We start from the raw sequence: 23,283 nt of genomic DNA on the forward strand, positions 1-23,283 counted from the left end.
GTGCGGGACCGGAAGTACCGCCCTCCTGCCGTCGTCCCGTCGTCGCCCTCCCCGCTACCGGCTCCCGCGCGACCACCCCGCGCGCCTCTGCGCCTGCGCCGAGCCCCCGCCTCAAGCCTGCCGGCCCCGCCCCCAGGGCGCGCGTGCGCGCTCGGTCAACGGCGCGCTGCGGGCGACGCTTTCCCCGGCGCATGCGCAGAGCGGCCCGTGAGGGGAAGGGACTCACGTGTGGGCGTGGCGTGTACTGCGCACGCGCAGCGCTCCCGGCGTGACATTGGTCACAGGCCGCGAGAGAATCGGCCCCCCGCGCCTGCGCAGAGCGGGGTCCGCGTTACGCATGCGCAGGGGCCGCGCTGCGCCGGGACAAGGCGGCTGCGGCGCGTGCGCGCTCGGCCTTCCCGCGAGGCGGCAGCTCTGAGGCGCGAAGCGCGGCGCGGGCCGGGCTGTGGGCACCGGCTGGGGAGAGGGGCAGCGCAGCCACCCCCGGCCTCCAGCGGGGACGGTAAGCCAGCACCGCCTGCCGCCGGGGCTGGGCCTGCGGCCTGCCTGTGCTCACAGACCTGTCCTGCGGTACAGGGCCTTCGCAGGGCCTGTGTGGGAGCTGAGCCTTCCCCCTCCTGCCTTCATGGCCCTGCCCTGCGGTATAGGGCCTTGGCAGGGCCCGCTGGGGACGCAGGCCCTTGGCCCCGTGGTGTAGTACAGGACTTTGGAGAGAACAGTTTACTCCTGTGTGGCAGGTGATGTTACACAGTGTTGAAGAGGGAAGTAAAAGTCTTGCAGGCTACAATTATAAGAGGTTGAAGGTGCTGGGGTGGAGCTCGTGGGATAAGGCTTGTCTGCCCACACTTGAAACCCATCAAAGCGGCACTGGATGGTTTTTGAGTCATTGCAAATGATTCAAATGTGATTGCAGATGTGGAAACCCTTGTGTGCAGGGGTTTCTGTTACTGTGGTTTGTGGAGGCAGCAGTTATTTAGCTAGCACACAGGATGCGTTTCAGTCTCTGCAGCTCCTTAAGTTAATATCAAACATTTTAATTAATAATTTGACAGTCACAGCATGAGAACATGCTATGAACATGCAGTGAACAGCTTTTATAATTCATGAAGTTACACATCTACTTTAGCCTGTTAAGGAAGCATGTGATTCTTATTTGATCTCTCAATATCCTGTGACAGACCGCTCTCTGCAGCAGCCCCTTCTGTGCAGAGCTGAAGCTGATGTTCATGGACAGACGGAGCCTCCGGCGTCATCAGGTAACGCAGCCTGACCCTTGTCCTGTCTCTCGTGCCTCCAAGGTGCCGTTTCCAAACAGCCCCCCTGGACCTGTGCAAACCTGTCACTTGGTGGTCAATGGTTCTGCAGTTCTGCACAAAATATCTTGCCTGTATAAGGGAGCTCCTGCTATTGATGGCTTTGGAGCTGTGTGGGTCCCTGTTATGCGTGCCTGCTGTGCTCGTCCTCTGCCAGTTCTTTACTCATTCACACTGTCTCTTTCCGTCACCCCTGTTGTGTATCTTCAGTGTCATTCTTGTGTATTTTCCATTGAGATTCTCTTTCCCTGCCTGCCATCCCTGTCTCATGCTTACAGCTGCGTCACTTGTAAATGCCGTGGCACCTTCCCAGAGCCGGGAAGAACTAACCCCACTCCAGGTAATGGGCTGTCATTGCCCCAGGGTTTTCACCAGCTGCCTCAGCCATACTCCCTGAACACCCACAGCTCCCACCTTCCCACCTCTGCTGTGCTCGTGCAGCTGTGGGTGGCAGCTGTCATTAGCTCTTTGATTTATCGTAGAATGGTTAGAGTCGGAAGGGACCTTAGAGCCCGCCCCGTGCCACCCCCTGCCCTGGGCAGGGACACCTCCCACCAGCCCAGGTTGCTCCAAGCCCCGTCCAGCCTGGCCTTGAACCCCTCCAGGGATGGGGCAGCCACAGCTTCTCTGGGCAACCTGGGCCAGGGGCTCACCACCCTCGCAGCCAAGAATTTCTTCCTGAGATCTCATCTCAATCTCCCCTCTTCCATTTTAAAGCCATTCCCCCTCGTCCCATGGCTCCCCTCCCTGCTCCAGAGTTCCTCCCCAGCTTTCCTGGAGCCCCTTTAGGGACTGGAAGGGGCTGGAAGGTCTCCCCGGAGCCTTCTCTTCTCCAGGCTGAACCCCCCCAGCTCTCTCAGCCTGTCCCCACAGCAGAGGGGCTCCAGCCCTCCCAGCATCTCCGGGGCCTCCTCTGGCCCCGCTCCGACAGCTCCGTGTCCTTCTGCTGTTGGTGCCCCAGAGCTGGAGGCAGCACTGCAGGGGGTGTCCCCAGAGCGGAGCAGAGGGGCAGAAGCCCCGCCTCGCCCTGCTGGGGATGCAGCCCAGGATTTGGACCCATTCCTCAAGGAACTTTGGCAAAAAGAAGAGATGCATGTGACTCCTGTAGAGTATGTTTCATTTTTTCGAGGAAGCTTTCCTGGTGGACCCTGGACTGGAAATTAGGAAATGTGGGACCAGTCTCTAACGCTTCCCGGAGTCCCTGAGCGAACTGGATGCTTTGTTTAACCAGTCAGTTCACCACCTGTAAATTAAGCCACTTCTGCCTTCTTTCTTCATAATGTCCGATCTGCTCAGGGTGCAGAGGGGCTGAGACATCCCTTTGATGCTAATCCTGCTGATTTGGGGGATCTTTGGGAGCCCTGCTGACTTTCACCCCATGGCTGAATGCTCCTTTCTCGGGGGAGGCTGGAGCAGCCGTAGGGGTGGCCCCTGCCGCGTCCCCGTGCTCTCTGCTGGGGTCAGGCTCGGCGTTGGCACAGGCTGCCGCGGTCCACACACCCGCTCCCCATCGGCGGGGCAGCTTTTTGGGTGAGAAAATGGCAAAACACGACCCCGCGCTTGGGAGATCCGTGCCCGTGGGAAGCACTGGGCGGAGCGGGGGAGGGGAGGGCGGGCTGTACCATTGCTGCTGTGCGCTGGGGGGCGTGCTGGCGTGGAGGGGCCCGCCTGCACGTGCCGCCGGAGGACTAGTCCAAGCGCACGGGGGAGCCGGGGGGAGCCGGGGCGTACCAAGAGTGGCTAGGCACTGGGGGGCGGCGCGTCTCGCTCCCTGCCCTGCTCGCCCACGGGCAGGGCGAGCCGCCGCCGGGCTCCCCGGCCGCCATACCAATGCCCAAGGAGGGGGAGAAGTGGGCTGTACCAATGCCGCCCTCGTGGTGGGGGGAGACTTGTTCCAACAGCAGCGGGATGGGGCGAGACGCTCCCTGCGGCAGGTCTCACGGCAGCGGCACGGCGAGCCGCGGCAGGGGAGAGCGAGGCTTGATCTAGCGCCGCTTCTACGGCGTCAGAGTGCCCTGAGCACCCCCGCGGCGGCGGCGGGTGGACGCGCCCGGCGCGCTGAACCGGGGCGGGTCGGACCGTACCAATGCCGTCGGGGGGGGGGAATGAGTAGGGCCGTGCCAATCAGCGGCGGGCGGGCCGTACCACGGGAGAGGCGCGGGCGGGGAGGGAGCGGCCTGTGCGCGAGGAGCCGTCTGGGGGCGCGCGGGCTCTCGGGTCTCTCCGCGCCGCACCGGGTCGAGCCGCAGCCCCAGCCCCGTCACGGGCCCCGCCGCCACCGGGCTGGGCCCGCTGCGCCCCCGCCCGCTCCTGCCCGTCCCCCGGCCCGGTGTGTGGAAGGCGCCGGGCCCGTTCGGAAGAACGCCGACGCGATCAATGCCCAGGGTGAGGGGCCGCGGCGGGGAGGAGTAGGGGGGACTTCGGGTGAGGAGGGGCGGCGGGAGGCCTGAGCCCCCGCCCCGGGGCGGGCCCGGGATGCGGGGAGGGGGGGAGCGGTGGGTCCGGGGCGACGTGTGAGGGCCCCCCTTGGCTCCTTGGGGAGTTTTGAGGGGATCCCTCGGCCTGTGGGGCTCATCCGGGGGTTGCTCCCTGGCCTGGAGAGTCTCCTTTTGCCCCTGCGGCTGCTTTGGGGGGGATCTTTGTGCTCTGGGGTCTGGTTTAGGGGAGTTCTTGCTGGTCTAGGAGGGTCTCTTTGGCCTGAGGAGGTGGTTTGGGGGCGTCCTTCTTGGCCTGGGGGGATTTCCTGACCTTTGTGCCTTGGTTGGGGAATTTTTTCGGGCCTTGGGGGCTCCCTTGGCCTGAGGAGTGGGCCTGGGGGCAGCTCGCTTGCCTGTGGGGTTGATTTTGGGGGGAGCCCCCCTGCCTGTGGGGTTGGACTGGTAGGAGGATCCCCCATGGCCGGTAAAGGCTGGTTTACGTTAGTAGGCCTTGCTTGCAGGTTTGGGCTGCTTTGTGGGGTGTCCCTTTCACTTGCGAGGCTGGTTTGGGGTGTCCTCGCCTCCCCTGTGGGATGGGCTTGACTTACGGTGTCCACCCCTGAGGTCTGCAGGGCTGGTTTGTGTGGGTCCCATCTCAGTTGTGGGGCTGGGATGAGTGGACCCCAAAGGGATGGTTTAGGGAAGGTAGTCTGCCTTGTACCTGGGCTTGGGGGGGGTCAGAGGGGAGGTGATTGCCTGTAGGATTGCAACAGTGGGAGGATAAGGAGAGTGCAAAGGGGTTGGTGTGAGTAAATAGGGGGGGGGTCTTCCTTGTGCAAGGGGGCCATAGAGAGCACTCAGAGGGGTTTGTTTGAGGGGAGAGGGTGTTACTTATTCCTATATGTATGTACGCATGTGGGAAGAGTTTGAGAAAGGATGGGAGGGTTGCTTTGGGGTAAGGGGGGCCTTATGTTAGGCCTGGAGATGGTCTGTAAAAAGTAAACAATTTTTCTGGGATCTGGGATGGAAAATGGAGGGGGAAGGCTGGGAGCAATGTTGGGGAGGGGGGAATCTTTCTCAGGCTGAAGGGGGCATGTGGAGCTGGAAAGGAAGGGTGTCCAGGATGTGGTGGTTTTCCTGGGGTTTGAGTGGGGGCAGGGTTGTGAATGCTGAGGCCGGTTTGTGTAGATAGAAGGCTGCCCTGTGGGATTTGGAGCTGCCTGGTCTGGATGGGGGGAGCTGATGAAGTCTGGCCAGGGCAGTGGCTAAAGAAAGTACTGGTGTTGCTGAGGGTGCTGAGAGTGACCTGCAGGAAGGCCCTGAGACAGGGAGTGGTGTGGAATGGCTGTGGTTCGCTGCTCAGGGCGTGCTTTGGTGCGTGAGGAACCCTCGTTACTGAGAGCTGTAGAGGTTTGGGATTTGGGGCCCAGGCGAGGTTGCAGGCTGGGAGGTGTCACGGTACAGGGATGATCGTAGAAGCGGCCTCCACTCAGTTGCGGTGATGGTTCCTCATGGTTCCTTGGTGTGATTAGTCACGATCTGCCTTTTCTCTAGGGGCAGCTGTGTGCTTGTTGGTTTCAGTGTGAGGAGGAGTAAGGCAGAAAGTTGGCTTTTAAAGGCTACTGTATAAATGGAAACTCGCTTCAAAACTCCCAAAATGAACCAGTCAGGTTCTGACTCAGAACTGCAGTTAGTATTTAAAGAAGAAAAAAGATAAACCCACCACTAGCAGCAGCCAGAAAACTCTATCTCCTTATGACTCAACTTGTAGAAATACTTGGATTTAATGAACTCAACTGTTGGAAAGAAAAGATGGTCAGAGTTAAGGTAGGAGTATGGATCTGTGTACGTATTGATGCACAGGCAGGAATGTCGGCCTTACATGGGGTCTAGTTGTGATGCTTTTTCATACATGTCTCATGAACACAGGTAACTGACTTCACGTTTAGTTACCTGCAGATATCCATCATTCTTTTCCACACAACAGTACTTAAATGCTCTTCCTCTATCAGAGTGGAGCTGAACTGTGATCGCAGCTGGTTTCCTCGCTCCTGCTGCTGGACTTTACCCCGTGGTGGAATGCTGTCTTGGTTAACTGTTGTGCGGCCTGGGAGGGACAGCTGGGTGACGCATGGCTTGTGGAAAGGCACATTTCTGTCCTCGCTTTAAGGAAGGCGATCCACACCTGAAAATGTAGCTCCTGAGATGTTGTAGTGCAAGCAGATAATTTTTGTAAATGGTGTAGGTTGTGTATTTTGATAATATCTTTGGAGGAGAAAAAATGTTGTCAGTAATGTACCATTACTGAACGAGCAGAGAGGAGCTCTGTGTTGTCTGTTGTATCTGGATTAGTTTGACAACTTATTTGCCTGTTAAAGAGTTGGAGATTTAAAACAGCTCTGTCTAAACATTGAAAAATAGACCTAATGGCTTGGGAATCTGGGGTAAAAGTTATTCTTTTTGATGCATGTGAATTGCAGTGCTAGATCAGGCTGCCACATATTTAGGCCAGTATCTGGCTGATGCATATCATAAGAGAGTATAAAATACCCTTATAGTGTCTGTTGACTTCGGTATCATCTCACAGCTCATTTATTTAATTGTGAAAGGGTAAAGGAGTCTTAAATCTCTTGATCCTTTTTACTGTTATAACAATTGAGAGGCTGGGTTGCTGTCTCTATTCAGGTCACTGTTACGTGTACCTTTTCATTACCCCTTGTTTCTCTCTGTTCTTTAGTAAAAAGTTAAATTCTTTTTGGTCTCTCACACTGAAAGTCTAGCTCTGCTCGAAATAATGGACTGTGGATTTTAACAATTGAGACACTGTGGACATGGAGTGAAATTTATCAGTAAGCTTCAGTTTCAGTTTTCAGACTGAATTTAACTGCCACAGGAGCGTGGAAAAGGAGCCAACTCTCCACTAAATCATTTTTCCGGCAGAAGTATACAGCAAATTCAAATAAGTGAGATGACTAAGATGCAAGTGATTCAACTGTGTAACTTCATAGAGTAATATCCCTGTTGCTGTGTGATTTGAAATTGCTTTTAAGACCTGCTTGACTTGTTAATGATTTTTCGGTGGTTTCTTTTTTGATACTTCATCTTAAATTGTGAGAATATTTAGTCTGAGTTGTCGGGGAAGCTGATGATTTAGCAGGACTGTGTTTTCAAAAACCAACAGTTGATACAGCTTAGACAACTCAGCATTCTGATTTTTAGGAGTGAGTTAGTGTCACTTACTCATGAACTGTTGTCTAAAGTAACTTTTGATTTTGCTTAAATGTCATTCTGTGACTTAAACAGGATAATAGCTTAAATTTCTTCTTCTTAGCGGGGCCTTTTGGTTTTGACTTCAAACACTTTTAGTAACTTTAAACTTTTTGGGCATGGTATGTAAATAACATTCAAATGTGTCCTCTGAAGGGATTTTAAAAACTAAGTGGTGGGTGGGGAAGGCGTTCAAAAATCCTGTGTTAGAACAGCATTTTAGCATTTCTAACTACGAAGTAGGAAAGCAAAGACATGAAGCATACTGCGCGCATGCCTGTCACTTCTTTCTGAAAGAGCTAATGCTGTATCTAATCACTTCCTGCTGCCGCGCTCGCCAGGAGGATGATCTCTGTGCATCCATGCCTCTGGTGGACACAGTGGTTTGACCTCACCCAAATTTAGGGATGGCAGCTAAACTTTTTGTGCCTAGGACTCCAGTTTTGAGTTTTGCCGCAGGATTGTTGTCTCTCTGAGTCGTCTTGCACGCTACATTTGACAATTCTCACCGTTTCCTGATGTGTCACTTTTGAGACTACTTTAATCTGGACTTTTTTTTTTTTTTTCTCTCGCTGAGGCAGATCTCTATCTGCTGCCGTGGGTTTTATGGCCTGGGACGCAGCGACTGGGTTAGTGCAAAAGGAAACGAATGAGTCACCCACAGAACTTGTCAGCAGGCTGGGAGGGAGCTCTGCGGCGGGGGTGGATAGGGTGGAACAGTAAAATTTTTGACCTCACCCCTCTCTAGGCACGTGTCACTCTGAGCAAGCTTCTTTCAGACAGCGCTCAAGAATTTTTTTCCAAGAATGTTAGTTCCAGTGTTTCTTTTCTCTGTGCACTGGGAGAGTATATTTTAGAAAAGATGGTTGCTTCCGTTCTTCTTAATGTGTGTTTCCACTGTTTTAAGGCTCGTTTTTGAGGTCTTAGTGAATTCTTTCACTTGAAAAGCACCTTGTGCTTCAGAAGCAGCAGGACGTTTTGATAGTGTATGGATAGAATGTGGGTCACTTCGCGAGGCAATGCAGGAAGGGGAAGTGAAATGCAATGTATGCAGAGTGTCAGGAGAAGCCTGGCTGGGCTGCAGCATCGTACCAGGATGGCAATTTTTATGGGATCAAGTTGTGTACCGACAGTGTGCTGAGGTGCCGATTCTGCATGTGTAAGGGGAAACCACAAGAATGAGGTTTTATAGAAGAGGAAAAATTCAGCAGTTTGTGACCTGACTTCGTTAACATCGAATGTGGACTCCCACTTACAGAACAAACTTAGTTGAGATGGTTTCAAAATACTGGTCTTCAAAACACTGAAGTATTCTTTTAATACTGACTGACAAATTAGCGGGCTTTGCTCTGCATCCTGTGCACTGGGTTATTTTGAAAGGTGATCCAAGTGACCTTTCCAAAGGTATCCGTGTTTTGCAATCTCTGGAAGCTGCAGCTGTTGCAAGCTGTTTCGCTGTCTCAGTGTAGCTAAGGCAGCACTTTTACTGGTGTGTTTTGAAGGAGATGGTGGAACTAGGAATTCCTTACGATGTTGTTACTTGTTTTTCATTAGACCTGTCTCCCTGAACTTGTATAAGCTCGACACAGAAGAGCAAGTGACTTGCCCTATTGAAGTATCTAATTTAGGAGTCAATGCAATGATAGTCGAGGCAGCCACTGGAGGTGAATATTGTAGGTGCGTTAGATTTTTACTTAAGGCAATCTGTAGTGAAGTTTCTGTCAAGTCAAGAATTCATTTAACTGTTCTCTCTTAATTAGTTAATCACCCTGATTTATTTGTGCTAGTTAATAGGACTGCCCTTTGCTTACATTTTAAACATATTCCTGCAGGTTCATAGCATTTAGAAAGACATGTTTCTCAAATTGGCCTCATTAGGCTTTATCAAGCTCTCTGCGTGCATGGCTGTGTGAGTGTGAGAGGTGGGGAGCTCACGGTGCTGTTAGTTATAACTTAAATTAATCCTGTCTGTACCGCAGAGACTGTCACAGCTCACTGAACTTGGTTGTGTAGATAGGCATCTTGATTGATGATTATTCCCTGAGAATTAAGTTAAACAACATCAGGAACTGACTCCCAGGCATATCTAGTTCTTTTCAGACGCACGAGTGGCTGTTGCTTGGCTTGTTTGTGCTGCTTCCTCTGCTTTTTCTCCTCCTCTGGTTCCTGATGGAGCTGTTGCACCTCATTCCTAGTGTTGACGCGTGTGATACTTCTGTTCCCTTTCTGAGGCCAGCCACATAAAACATGTAGTAATTTTTTGGTTTCTCTCCATGTGCTATCTCACTTTCTAAGTATAAAAAGTTGAAGGTTAATTGGCTTAAAAAAGATTTCTTGTTTTATGTTGTTCGTAGACCTGGTTACTATTTATCATCGTCAGTTTGATAGTGCTCAGTTCTCTTGGGATTTTGAAGTGCAAATTTGCTTGCTAACACAGGGAGGAAGAAATTTTAAAGTGTTTCTTTGGAGAGATCAGAGGTTGTAGACAACAGAGTTTTTCCCGTTTTTCTTAATTGGAAGCCTGTTTTTTCTTTTTAAACTTTAGATTAACAGTTAGCAATTGAAAAGTCATGGGAGGAAGGACACATACGTGTCAGTAACCAAACTTTTAAGAATAGGATTGCGTGCTACATAAACTTGTTATCCTTCTGGAAATCATTTTTCAGACTTAAATACAGTGCTTTACATTTTTAATCACTCCTTAGCTACTAGCTAATTAAATGCTTCAGTAATACTCCTTTGGGGAAGGTAAGATGGTGTCATTCCTGTTCTGCAGATGAGCTGAGCTACTGAAAGTGGCTTGGCCAAGGTCAGAGCACGAGCGGCTGCAGATCTGAGAGTAGGACTGGAGTTGGCGACTCCCCTGCAATACTTAATTTACTGGAACATGTCATCTCCATGTGTCCTTTCTTAATGACTTGGTAAATAGTTTTTACAAAAGACTTTTAACATAATTGGGTTGAAATTCCCTCTTTGATTTGCTTGAGGGAGGAGAAGTGTAACCATAATGACCTGATCTGATACAACTCGCAGTGCAAATAGCACTGGATGGGGCTCTTCCAACCAAATTATTGGTGCTGAAAAGAAAAATGTTTAAAGGATTTGTTTAAATATGACACAATAGCTCTTGCCTTTGTGACAGTGTACTTTGTAATGCTGTAAGCCTCTGGTACAATGGATCCAACTTTTGATCTCCTATGCCAAGATCTGTTGATGATTATTTTTATTTAATTGACCTTGTTAGGTCCTAAAAAGTTAGTTTTGAAACTGTTGCTGTAATTTAAGTCTGCAGATCACTCTCCAGGACGTGTCAGATGATGGGAGCGTATTTTCAAATGGGGGAAAAACAGGCCAGTATTTGCCTGAAAAAAAGACTTCCTTGCATCAAGCTTTACAGGTGTTGGACACATGTGGATGCTGTAACTTCAGATACTCTGTTCCTGGTACATCAGAGCTATAGCAGACTGTAAGACATTTTAACAAGTCCTTTGCTTTGGGATTGGGTCGTGTATATGAGAGAGTTGTGACAAACATGCAAGAATTGACGAGTGTAAGGACTTGAGTATGATGGGTTTGGATGGGACTCTTCCATTTGGGGTGAGACTTAATCCTATAGTCATTACACTGATAAAATATTCCAGGATTCATTTTTGAAATTTGTATTTCAGTCACTCAGAGTAAGAACTGCGTTAAGGTCGGGGGAGGTTATTGAAAACATCTTTGTTCTTGCCTCTGGCAACCTAATTAATGTATTTTTTTGGCATTGAAAGCTGTTCTTTAAGGAAATAATTGCTGTTCTTTGGGTGATTTTTGACTGCATGTCAGTGAAAAAGGTAATTTTGTAGTACTTAATTTGACTATTTTAAAGTGAGGATCTCATTAAAATGTTGAGCACACCAGCAGTTTGGGGTGTGAACTTCCATGCATGTGTGTTTTTTCCCTAATTGTATTCACTTGAGTGTGCCACATTGACCTTTCTGCTTGAGTTGCAGGTTTGTGACTTCTGGCTGCTAGTTTGGATTTTATTCAACCAATTTAAAACTTTTCCCTTAAAAAACAAGTGTCAGTTGTGATTCTTTGGCTTTGTGCTTTTTAAATGCAGCAAAAAGCCATGTTGCTTATTTAGTGTTTCAACCTTAAATCTGTTGAGCTAGTTTAGGTTAGCCCTATTTTCATCCCCCTAAACTTCATGGTAGAATCACATTATCCATCTTTTATTCTTGCTGCTTAAAACATCTGTATTTTGAATCCTGTGTGTGGGACTGGAAGCTGCCGCTGTCTTTTAATGCCCCAGTCTGTAAACACAGATAAGACTGAGAATAACTAAAAGTTATTACTGCTAAATGACCATTTAGTTGCTTTTGAAGTGACTAATTTCTGGAGCATATCTCCTTACTACTGGTGGGAGTTTGGTGATACAACATTGATGAAATTTATCTGCTACCAAAAGCTCGAATCTATGGCAGTTATACTCTTATACTCTTCATTTCTGCTTGTACTGCTTATTTTGCTCAGAAAATATAGCCATGCCGACAATATTTTTACATATTTGGGCTTAAGCCAAGCAGGTATGACAGTACCAACAGACGCTTTCAAGCGTGTACTTGGCTTTGTGCTATTTTCTCCTCTGCTAGGGCACCTGGTTGGGAGGGAGGGGCTGCAGAGAGCGCAGAAAGGTTTCCTTGTTCTCGGTTCCGGTGCCTGGCTGCCAGGAACAGCAGTTAGGAGAAGTCCCGTGTCTCTGGGCTAGAGCATACTCGGTGACGAAAGAATATTCGGGATTACAACTACCGGGACTCCAGTAAAGATTGAGTTTTGTTTGTTCTTTAACCATGGTCTTACTTAGTCTAATTTGAGTTTCTCTGGCAGGGTCAATATTTGGTGTTTCTGGAAGCAGAAGCAACAAATCCTCTTACATGGTATTTTTCTTCTCTTTAGGTGTTCCGTTGGAATATACGTCGCACATTTATGGCGATTCTGAGTGTGAGGGCAGACTTCTGCCAGGCCCAGCACAGCATCCTGGCTGACAAGTGAGCTGAGCGCAGGGGGTTCTACGTGCCATAATTACTTTGCCTTGAAGACTCCAGACACAGCGAACACACTCAAATATATGGGATATCTTCTGCACATTGGAAGCATATTCCTCTTACTGACTCTAGCAAAACTAAGCATCAAGAAAACAAAGTGGAGAGAAAATCTGCCCTTACCTTTTTGCCTCACCAGTGCCTAAATGTAGAACAGGCTGCCTAGTCTTGCATGTAGTCAGAATTTTTGGAGTCTGAAGGATACCACCTGCAGTAATTGAGGCCGAAGTTAAATTCAAGTGGATTCTGAAGCAAACCTGCTTTTCTAGAAGCGAATTCTTTAAGGAACAAACACGTCAAAGCAAGCTCTGATCAGTCCCAGGCATTTTAGTGGTCTTTTTAATGTGTTCTGCTGTGAAACGTTTCCAAGGTTATTGATTTTATTTTTTTTTTAATTTTTTGGCCCTTTACACTTTTTTTTGCCATTATGAACCGTCCAGCCCCCGTGGAAATTACTTATGAGAATATGCGTTTCCTGATCACTCACAACCCAACCAATGCAACCCTCAGCAAGTTCATCGAGGTAAGGCTGTCAAGTGAAGTATCATCCTTCTTTCCTGATGTGCTCGTAGTTTCTGTAGAAGTACTGAGCAGTCATTCTTCACGCCTGTTGCTTAATGCTTTACTTATATGTTACATGTTTCTTGAAGGTTAATGCATTTTATCTTTAATATGCTGTTCACATTCTCCTGACAGTGTGAGAAGAGGATCCACCAATTACTTTTTCCAAAGTCCCGCGTTTCTTTAATTGTGAGAGGCTGGATGAACTTCCGTTTTAGAATACAAGCACACACCCTTGCCATCGTTCTGGCCCTGGCTTCTGCAGGATTGCACATTCTGCAATTCTAAATGTTATTTTTCATTGAATAATGCAGTGCTGCTAATATATTGGCTCATCAACTGACTTTTAAAGAGGTAGTTGATAGAATTGTAGCTGGTTTCTGACCTTTCTTCTCCCTTAGAGTAGGAGTAAATGCAATACTTAACTGGTGTTTTAGTTTACAGGATGCGTGCTCAAACTGCCGTACAATCCCAGAATTGTCAGAGATTTCAGATGCCAGAATTTATCCATGAAATATGACACCTGCCTGGATCGAACTATGGGAAGAGTCAGTTACAGTGGGCGTCGATCAGACCATTACTGACAAAATAACATCTTAAATACTGCAAAATTTAATACTTGGTTTTCTGAAAAAGCAGCAGATGGTGTCATCAGAGTAGTAGTAGTGCAGTGTATTTCTGCATTCTGGTTTGCTCCAAACCTGCTATATCTTTGTGCCCTTGTATCTAGAGGACTTTTATCTTGCATATGCAGGTCTCTTCCATTCCAAAGAGATCCTGTCATCTGATAGCGATGTCTGACTGGAGCTTTTAACAGACTTCCGTCATTTAGCAGTGTGCTCTTCACCATGAATCTGTTCAGATATTAGTGGTTAATCTTGTCTGAAAGCCATGTTCTTTTGGTCTTCATGTATATTTTTTTCCCCATTGTTGTGGACTGTCTTCCTTTTTCAGGAGTCTTGACTCTGGAATATATGTTATTGCTAATTGTTAGAAGTTATAGTTATGTAGTCCAAACGTGAGAGGAAATTCTGCTTGTTGTATGAACCTTCAAAGTGAACTGGAACAGTTTTTGTTTGATCTTCTGATTATTTATCCAGCACAATGTGCTACTTATAGTGCATTACAAGGAAGCTAGAGTATGGTGGTGTGTGTGTGTTCTGTTCCTCCCTGTCTCAAAATGTCAACACTGGCTGAAGCAAACAGTTCCAGGCTTCTATTTAAAGAGAAGAAGAAGCTGCATGGAGAATATAAGCAGCTATTTTAATGTTGCTCTTATACGTGCAATTTTTTTCCACCTTGGCATTTCCCTAGAGAAGAATTCAGAGCTGTTTCACATTTATTCCGGCCACTTGTAACCCTTGTCCTAATGTAGGCCATGAACGCCCCTTTCTGCGCTGGCCCTTGCTCCTTCGTTGTGTAGTCACCTTGGAGCTGTGCAATAGTCATGGTACCACTCACTCTCTGTAAAATGTTTAGTTCTGTAGTTGATGAGGAGGTTGTTTAATTCTTTACTCTGTCAGTGTGCTCACATCTTTTTCTTTTTCTTAAAGGAGCTGAAGAAGTACGGAGTGAGAACCTTGGTGCGAGTTTGTGATGCCACTTATGATCAAGCTCCTATTGAAAAAGAAGGAATCCAGGTTCTAGTGAGTTGCCTTTAAAATTGTCTAAAAATGAAAAAATCACATGTCTAGAAGTCGTGGGCGTGGCCTTCGTGCTTTGGGCAAGAGCTGATGGCTGTTTCAGATTGGCCAAAAGCAATTTGATCCCCTGCATCAGATAAAGCTGGTTTTGAGAAACTCCCTGTACTTTTGCGAAAGCTACTTGCTGATTCATTAGTATTACCTGGGCGCTTTAGTTGCAGTAGAAATGCCTGTTCCTGGATTTCTGGATTTGTTGAGATATTTTGATTGCCTTTTAGTGACTAGTTCTATACTAATCCAACGTTCAGCCTTGTGTTTCGTACAACTTGGTTTGGTCCTTTTCTCTGGATACAGCACTTCTTGGCTTTGCCGTTGACCTTCTCAGGATGCAGATAGAGCTCCTTTCTCTCGCTCTGTCAAAAAGCTCTACCTTTTGAGACTATAGCTGACACGTTGGTACGGGCTTTCATGGACTGGTTGTAGCAGGATATTGATCGATAGCCTCGTCACCTCTCCCCTCTAAATGGAGCCTGGCTGCTGGTGGCTTCCCTCTTTAGCAGGTGGAATTTCTTAACTGCAACTCAAGAGTTAACATTATGCAATGACTGTCTGACTATATCGTCTAGCATTGCTTGGTGTTTTAGGGGAGGTTTTTTTAATAGGTGTGTGCTCATACTAAGCTTGCAGGCGGTATTTTTCCAGGCAATACTTCTGAATTATTATAGTGTGTCAGATATAATCAGGTTATTTTACTGGAGTGAGTAATGTTCTGCTTTGAGGCCAGAAATTGCATCTTACCTTCTTGTCGCAGGTAGTTGGTCTTCTATTGCCTCTTGATTTTTATGGCTCAGTCAGAGGAAAACTTCTGCAGTTTTCCATTAGAAGAAAAACTTTTATCCTGGCATATCTGTGAAAACTCCACGTGCAGGTCAGTTGGGTTTCTTGGCTCCTGGCCCTAGTAAGCATTTACTCCAGTTCCAGGCAGCCACGTGTGCCTCAGTGTTGTTGGAAAAATCAGTCACTACAGGGCTACCAGTGCTCCTAGGGCTGTGCTCTGGATTAGCATTTTTGTTCACTCTCGAGCTGTCTTGGACTTGAGCATCACAGTATTTTCGGGCACACTGCTGTGAAACCTCTAACTGCAATACTCTGAAGGCTGCTGGAGACTGGAAGGATTAAACTTCTGGTGTGGAAGCCCTCAGAGCCCTGATTTAAGCTGGGGTTTAGAGTATTTCTGTGTTCCTGTGCCAGAGCACAGATCTGAGTTCTTCCTAGAAGACTTGGGACAGTTTTGCAGGTGTCCAGCTCTGCCAGGGTGGCTGCCCTGTGAGACCGGCTGGCCTTGGCTCCTGCAGCTGTGACCGAAGTCCACCTTCTCCAGTCCGAGGCCCCCTCCAGGGCCACTGCAGGAGCCGGGGAGCACTCTGTGCTCTGGAGCCTGCGCTTCCGAAGTGGTTTGGGGATTTTGGTTCTCAAGAAACTTTCAAAACTTGGTGTTGGCTAGGTTTGAACTGAAAGCAGTTTTTTGAGGAAGCTTTTCTAAAAACTGGAAATGGTGTTTCCGCCAGCTCTGCTAAGCACCATTCTGTTGGAGAGCCTTATGCTTTGAGTAACACACGCAAGAGAGAGTTTTATGTCTGTACACATTTGCCTCAGCTAACAAGCCTCTCTGCATTTGGTATGTACCAGCTCTTCTTAGTACTCCGCTGCTGCAGAAGGCAAAACAGGAGAGAGCATAAATCCACCAGGCATCTCTTAAGGGTAACAGAAAGCAGAAGGTGACAGGGAAGGTTTGCTGCTAATGTCATCACTGATCCTGATGATCCCAGTCATGAGGTTGTCTTAGTAATTTACTGTATTGCAGTAGTGTTTTGCTATTTGAGATAAGCTTAACTAGTCACTGACACGACCACCTCCTGTATAGCTTTTCCTTCCTATGAATGCATGCTTTTTCAAAACATAAACCTGTTGCTGTTCAGAAATGGTATTGAATTACTGTCTGTCTGAGAAAATAACACATCACTATTTAAAGCTAATATTTGCTTGTGAAAATAACATTAAGATTAAAAACACAGCCTGAGAGAGATTAGTGTCTATTTTAAAACTGTTGAGGTCAAAAGCGTAGTGAAACCCTTGAAAATGAGAGCATTTAGCAAAGCCTGCTCTCATGCCATGATACAGGATCGTGTACTGGCAAGATGGGTAGAATGTGTCAGCTAGAGAGTAGCTTTGGCAGATGGCATAGTGAGAAAGTAGAGAATTAGATGTTCCATGTTTGAAGTAGTACTACTGCATGCGCATGTTTATCAACAGAGATTAAATCCAGGAGACGGGAGGCGGGGGTGGATTTAGTTTCTGTGGGCTTCTGCAGTTCTTACAGTTATGTTCATGTGTAAGGTCTTGTAACACAGAAATGCTACTTCGGAAAAACTGGCAGGTTTTTTTCTGGAAGTATTTTTGCACTGGCTGGCAACCAAGGAGACTGCGGTAGTTTTATTCGTCTTCAAGATCTAAGGCACGTGGCGTTTTCTCCTTCGATCAGTCCTTCATTTACTGTTCGTCCCTGGATCAGACTTGATTTACGCTCTGTGCGCACCAGGATGGCCGCCTCCTGAATGCTAGTGGCCAGGCGGGAGCGCCCGTGTTAGAGATGGGACTTTGTTGCCATATGATACTTCCTGTGTCGCCCTGGACTCTGGCATCGAAGGTGGGAGAGTTCCACACTGGTGCCTGCGATCCCATCCTGTGCAGATGCAGGCAGTTCTGGGAGTGTTCTGCTGCTGTAACTTCAGTGCGAGTCGCACACGGGTTTTGAAGAAAGGGTCCTTTGTCACTATGAAGTGCTGTTACTGCTTCTTGGTCATCTCCGTTCTGCATTGCCAGTCCTGCAGTCAGTGCTGACTGACAAACCTAGAGCTGTTCTGCTGAGCAGGGCTGCTCCAGGTAAAGGGCAAATAAGAATAACCCTTTCTGGCCTATCATCCTTCCCAGCTACTGCAGGGTGGCACAAAAGAGCTATATTTTCTGTTTGTGCAATCTCAGTGCATCATCGTGGTTATTAATGACCGTTTTGGTCACGGAGCTTAGCAATTTGTTTGCTGTCCTGTCCAGCAGGAATTCAGAGGTGGTGCTGGCAGAACTCATAATTAGGAAAAAAAACTGTGAAACTTTGCTGCAGTTACTCTTCTAGTCCCAGAATTATTCTTGTTCCTTGTTCTGGGCAGTGTCCCAGGCAGCAGTGTTTTATCAGTGCTAATTTAATATCAGTGGTGTACCGTCCCTGGGAAGGTGATGATTTGTGGGGAAATTATGATTGTGATTAATTCAGGCCAGCGCAAGAGTTGTGTGGACGTGATGGTTAACATGTAAGCTGAAGCACAGTAGTGAGCTCCTGTGCTTGGTCTGAAGGAAAGGATTTAATTTTACCTAAAACTAGGACACAGAACTGACATGTAAATCCTGTTCTTTGCAAGGCAGTTTCAAAAGAAAGCATCTTGCAATGGGTAATGCCTCTTCTCTTGGCAGCTCATCTCTTCCTGGGACAGTGGATGACACTAGGCCTAAAATAATACAGCTAGCAGTGTGTGATTGGGTAGAAAATCTCATAAAAGCCTTTTATTAGAAAGAGCAAGTTTTACTTTATGATCTTGTTTCTATAGCCTTTTATTTTGCTGTGTTGTCCCAGATATTTTTAATTTCCCGTTCCCTTCAAAAAAAGGAGTTCTCTGCGCTCTTCAGATTTTGTGTATCTTTCTGAATTAATCGCATATAAAGTTATTTCAGTAACTTAAAGCTTTTTGGTTTTGTAGTTCCAAGCCACGGATTTCCACCTTGCAGCTTTTTTGAGTGCTAACGCATTTATAAGGTGCTCTTGGGCTGAGGTCTGTGCTGAGCTGTACTTGCTATTCAGGAAGTGTCAGGGTAGCAATAAGCGCGTTTCAAAATGAAAAGTCTGGCGGTTGTACGTGTTCAGAGTTTCTGCGTGCTTCTTTCAAGCTTCAGAGAGTATTACTTGATACTAACCTGTTCTCAAGATAGGACATGAAAGACTTGTTTCTAGCCAATGAGGGAAGAGGAGAACTCCTTTCAAAGCAACTTCCCCACCATTCGGAGAGGTTGTTGAATTAATGTGAAACTCCAGCTAGGAGACTCTCTTGTAAAATGCATTGCAGTCATCTAATGAAAGGTGCTAAATAACTATAAGTATTAGTTTTTCCACTTGCATCTAGGAGTGCTCTTTCTACAGCACTCCCTGTGTCTGAGAAGATTATAAAGCATGTGATGTTGTGCTTGGTCCTGAACTGTAGGACATGGAGTACTCCACTTCGCACAAGTTCCAGGAGAGAGCTGTGACCTCAGGAAAATGGGAAGCTTCTGACATGTAATTTTGATTGACGGCCATGTTGATGATATTAAATGTGGCCTAAGTAGTTTAAATGTTGGCTCCCCCTTTAGTAGGCAGAAATGTAATTATAAATGCTGCTTAGTTCTTGACTTTGCCTTTGTTGAAGCGCTCTTCTGTTTTGCTTGTGAATGTGGTTTTTTGACTTGAAAATACCCAGGTAATTTGAACTGTTTTGCTTATTGGATTCCCGGCAGCGGCACAAGTTGATCCATTTGAGCTGTTATGAAGTACCTTCTCTTCTGCTGATCTCCTGGAATGTTATGAAGTAGCTTCTCCTCTGTAGAGTCTGCAGTACAAATAGTATTTTAAAAGGTTGACACGACCACAGGCAAAAGTCTACAGAGTTCTCGTCTTTCAAATGTTTATTTGAAATGTCTATTGATTTTTACATATTTTTAATAAAATGAGATTTCAAGGGCAGCTATTTTTCTAAAAATTCTATACTACAAAGGAGTTAGTGTAGAGTTTTATTGAAATTTTATTGAAAAGTGCAATTAAACGATTGTTAAACATTTAGTGTTGCATCATGATATTGACTTGCACATTTCGGTGCAGCCAGAAGAATACTCACAGAACTGTTCATGTGATATGCGCTGCTTGCTGGATGGAATATTTTGCTTCTCCCAGTTATGGTTACCTTGCTGTTGGTTATGGATTGAAATCCAGGGAGCTAATGTCCTTTTTTCCTTCAAAGGACTGGCCATTTGATGATGGAGCACCACCCCCGAATCAGATAGTTGACGACTGGCTAAACCTGTTGAAAACCAAATTCCGTGAAGAACCTGGATGCTGTGTTGCTGTTCACTGTGTTGCAGGGTTGGGAAGGTTCGTATTCCGCTCTCTTCTTTTTATACTGGACTTAAAGTTAGTTTGTCATGGAAGGTGTTAAGTAAATGCCAATTCCTCTATTTTCTCCCAAATAACACTTTAAAGCAGCAGCATCAAGTTTGTGTCATTAAAGCAAGAGAGACTTATTGCTGCTTAAAAATCTTCGGTAATTTCATAACTCTGATCAAGGATGAGAGGAAAAAACTTGGAGAGGTTGTTCAGAACACTTCTGGCAGTCATGAACGACACAAGCAGTTAAGAGATCCTATTAATTTGAAAGTTTATGTCTTCCTGCAAAAACAGTAAAATCTCTTGTGCTTCGTGACAAATGCAATATACAAGTATAGTACAATTTCTAAGGCTGTACAGTTGGGGTTCTTTTAATTTCCTCCTGTTTTTTAACTTGTATTCTATTAAGAATGTGGTAATAAAAAAAAGGCATTTAGAAAAACTGGTTCAGTTACTTTCTTGCTCTAAAGTGGCTTCACTTCAGTGGTAAGAAGAGTTAGGCTGGTATTTCTTCCTCACATACAGACTGATGTTTCTTGGCACTCAAAATATAACTTCCTTCTTTGGGAAGAACTTCCTTTCAAGATGAAGTGAAAAGATGACTGATTCAGGAAAGCTAAATGCTACATTCGTATTCCCAACTGTAATCTTTGAACATTATATTTATCCTGTGGGCTAGAAGGAAATGGAGCTTAAGTGTTGGTATTCTTACCATGGGACTCTTGATATTTAAGGATATGAATGAGTGGGCAGGAAGGGTGGACTGAAGAAGTCAAGTAAGCAAAGAGTTGGAGTGCGTCAAGCTCTTAACTTTCCACCTCTGGAGAAGAAGCGATGGAGGAAATTAAGAGGTAGAGGGAGAAACAGCCAATATTTAAAGACACAAGAGCCAAAAACCCAAACCAATTTCCATTTGTTTATCCATTTCTGCTCTGTTTTTATCTGAGGAACACCTTTAGGAAGGTGGCCACGTGTAACTCAAGTGATTTTTCAACTGTCCCATTTCTTGCATAATACCAGGCCAAAGGGTGCCAGAAGCTTCCCACCTTCTGTATGTGACAAACTCCTGTCTGTTCCTTGCGGAATGACCTTTTTGCTGTTGTTCTCAGACTATTTCTGGCAGAGGGAAAAGAGCGAGCTTTTCAGATTTTGCTTTAATGTGAAAAACTGTCTATCTGTAGCAGGGAATTGAACTTAACTGGTAAAGAGGCAGATTTTTTTGTTCTTGTTAAAGTGACTTCTGAAGTTTCAAATTGTTTTCTTTGGAAAGTGACTAATTCTGTTTATGCAGGTGCAGTGTGGCAGTGATAGAGTTGTTTATCCTGAATTATGTTTTTGTTTAATCATGAATACAGGTTGTCCAAGTGCTAGTACCTTTTTAATCCTTCCCTCTCTACCCTCAGAGGTGTCTCTTGCAACTGTATGTGTTCAGTGGACATCGGTCCAGGAGAGAGTCAGTGTGTTCAGTGATTTCCGCTTGTTTGAAAAGCCAGCTTTTTACACTTAAGGGATTTCTAAAATGTGGACCTCAAAGTAGGAAATTTTACTCTTTTGTCCCTGAAACGCTCAGTTCCATGTACAGCATATAAATTAAAGAAAAAAGTAAATCTATATTAAGTCCTCTGTTCAGCGCTTCATAGATCTGTCTCACGTACAGCTAAATCTAAGTGTCCTAAGAAGCAAAATGCATGCAGGTGGTGTTACACACTCGTTTTAGCAAAGTAGAAAATCAGGTTAGAGTGAAATGAGAAAGCGTAAAAATCTAGAATTACTGTTTCATGGCCCAAACGCTAAGGAATTATTGATTTTTATTTTTCTGGGTGTGCTGGAAGCAGAGCTGTCTACTAGAAGAAATTTTACATTAGGTACTCAGCAGGCAAATGTCTTTCTGTAGATAAAAAGAGAAAATACTTAAGCTATCTGTTTACAGATTAATTTGATGTATTTTGAGAGGTTCAATGTATTGTTTTTCTAGATCTTCCTTAAATATTGATTTCTCCTTTAGGGCTCCTGTACTGGTTGCACTTGCTCTCATTGAATGTGGAATGAAGTACGAAGATGCAGTTCAGTTTATAAGGCAGTAAGTTAAACTTCCCCATTCTCAAGAGATCTCTCAGTTTACGTTGTATTTGAATATCATGAGTCTTCAGCAGAGTTTATTAGATTTCTGATTTGTTTTCTAGTAGCTATATCCTGACAATAAAGGGCATGATCTTGACATTAATGCTGAGGCTTCAAATCTGGAGTTATATATTAAGCCACCTGAGACTCAAAGATGTTGAACTTGGGAGGAAAAAATGGCTAGGCTGGGGCTGTAAAAAACTATGGATTAATTGAACATGGACTAATTGCTCCTAATTAAACAAAAAATAAAATTCTAGTGAGATTGGGCCCCCAAGCAGAATTTCTGCAGCAAGTAGGTGAGCACCAGCAGTCCTGCAGGTGTTGTGGGTGAGCGCGTTACCCACCCAGGGAATGTCAGCAACCTCCCTGGCTGGAAAATAATAAAACTGGTGAAGGATGAGACTGCAGAGCTCTGTTGGTTTAGTGATAACATCAGACCTTGAAATGAAGCCCAGCAGGTAAGATTATGTTGAATGAGCTTTGCGAAAAAAACAATTCACCCTTTTGTGGATTCCCAGGTCTTCAGTTATCTTTGCAAACTGTATTGCTGTCAACAGATTTTTTTCTGAATTTTTCCTTTCTTAAATTCCTTTTTTTTCTTCCCGATATGGTACGTTTTATACTGAGAAGCTCTTTTCTGAGAACCTCTTATTATATTAGCTAAGTAAGACCATGACGTTCGGATACAAACATCTAAGTAGCACATGCATCTGCAAGGAAAGGGTGACCTTGCTGTTGTTCAGTGACTACTGCTGGTGATGGAAATAAACTCTCCCAGTACAAGAAAATATGCTGAAATTTGCCAACCGCATTTCAGTTTTAATACTGGCATGTAGGTGAACTGCATGTGCTGGTCTGGTTTAACCTTCCTCGAAGTGTCAATGGGTAGGGAACCAAGCCAAAATGCTGTTCTGTTGATACAGAGCAACTTTGAAACAAGGACTAATCTGCCTTAGAGTGTGCAATGGTGATCGAAGCAGTACCTTTTCCATTGATGCTACCCTTCATTCTCTTTGTTTCAGGAAAAGGAGGGGAGCTTTCAATTCCAAACAGCTGCTTTACCTTGAGAAATACCGACCTAAGATGCGATTACGCTTCAAAGATGCCAACGGTCACTGCTGTGTTCAATAGGAAAAAAAAAAAATAAATCTCAAACGAAGGCAGAAGTTAGCATGGCTGTTTTCTGGACTCTAGGCACCTGGAAATGTGAATCTGGAATGAAACTACGTCGTCAATTTAGTGGTGGAGTCAGTGCTCCTCAACCTCTGTCCTAATGGTGGTGATGATTGAAAAAAAATAAAAATAAAAAAAAATTTAAGAGAAACATTTCAGTGAAGGATTGTTTTCTCCTTAAGCTGCAGTTTGAACATCTGCAAGGAGAAAAATCAGTTTCTGAACCTTCTGTATTTTTAACTTTTTAAGAAAAGAAATAAAGTAAATTTTATGTCTAAGGAAAACCAGCAGAGCATTGGCTTGTGCAGAAACTATTTTCTTGATTTGAGGAAAGTACCCCAGAGTTAGGGCCTGATACATTAATTCCTACGGGACTCTCTTAAATGGAGTTGCCTTTTTTTTTTAACCTTGCTGGGACCTGGCAGACAGACGTGCGGAGGAGCCTTTGTTGCTGTATGG

General features: G+C 45.8%; 1 protein-coding gene across 2 annotated transcripts; it reads left to right on the plus strand.

The window, feature by feature from the left end:
• Positions 1–378: 378 nt before the first annotated feature.
• Positions 379–23,108, plus strand: PTP4A2 (protein tyrosine phosphatase 4A2). Of its 2 annotated transcripts, XM_054223946.1 has the most exons (7): positions 379–502; positions 1,179–1,256; positions 11,936–12,604; positions 14,196–14,288; positions 19,385–19,515; positions 21,533–21,607; positions 22,674–23,108. In XM_054223946.1, the coding sequence occupies exons 3-7, from the start codon at positions 12,509–12,511 to the stop codon at positions 22,780–22,782; spliced, it is 504 nt and encodes a 167-aa protein (XP_054079921.1). In that variant the 5' UTR covers positions 379–502; positions 1,179–1,256; positions 11,936–12,508; the 3' UTR covers positions 22,783–23,108. The 2 variants fall into 2 exon arrangements, with proteins under 2 accessions (XP_054079921.1, XP_054079920.1); XM_054223945.1 differs by lacking the exons at positions 379–502; positions 1,179–1,256 and adding an exon at positions 3,476–3,698.
• Positions 23,109–23,283: the final 175 nt, after the last annotated feature.

Source organism: Rissa tridactyla, chromosome 18 (assembly GCF_028500815.1).
Source record: "Rissa tridactyla isolate bRisTri1 chromosome 18, bRisTri1.patW.cur.20221130, whole genome shotgun sequence".
In the NCBI taxonomy this organism is placed as follows: domain Eukaryota; kingdom Metazoa; phylum Chordata; class Aves; order Charadriiformes; family Laridae; genus Rissa; species Rissa tridactyla.

Excerpts from the sequence above, each read along its gene's own strand:
- PTP4A2 (XM_054223946.1), top strand. The coding sequence starts at position 12,509 with ATGAACCGTCCAGCCCCCGTGGAAATTACTTATGAGAATATGCGTTTC. Across the intron at positions 12,605-14,195 it reads CCCTCAGCAAGTTCATCGAG|GAGCTGAAGAAGTACGGAGT; the intron begins GTAAGGCTGTCA and ends TTTTTCTTAAAG. Across the intron at positions 14,289-19,384 it reads AAGAAGGAATCCAGGTTCTA|GACTGGCCATTTGATGATGG; the intron begins GTGAGTTGCCTT and ends TTTCCTTCAAAG.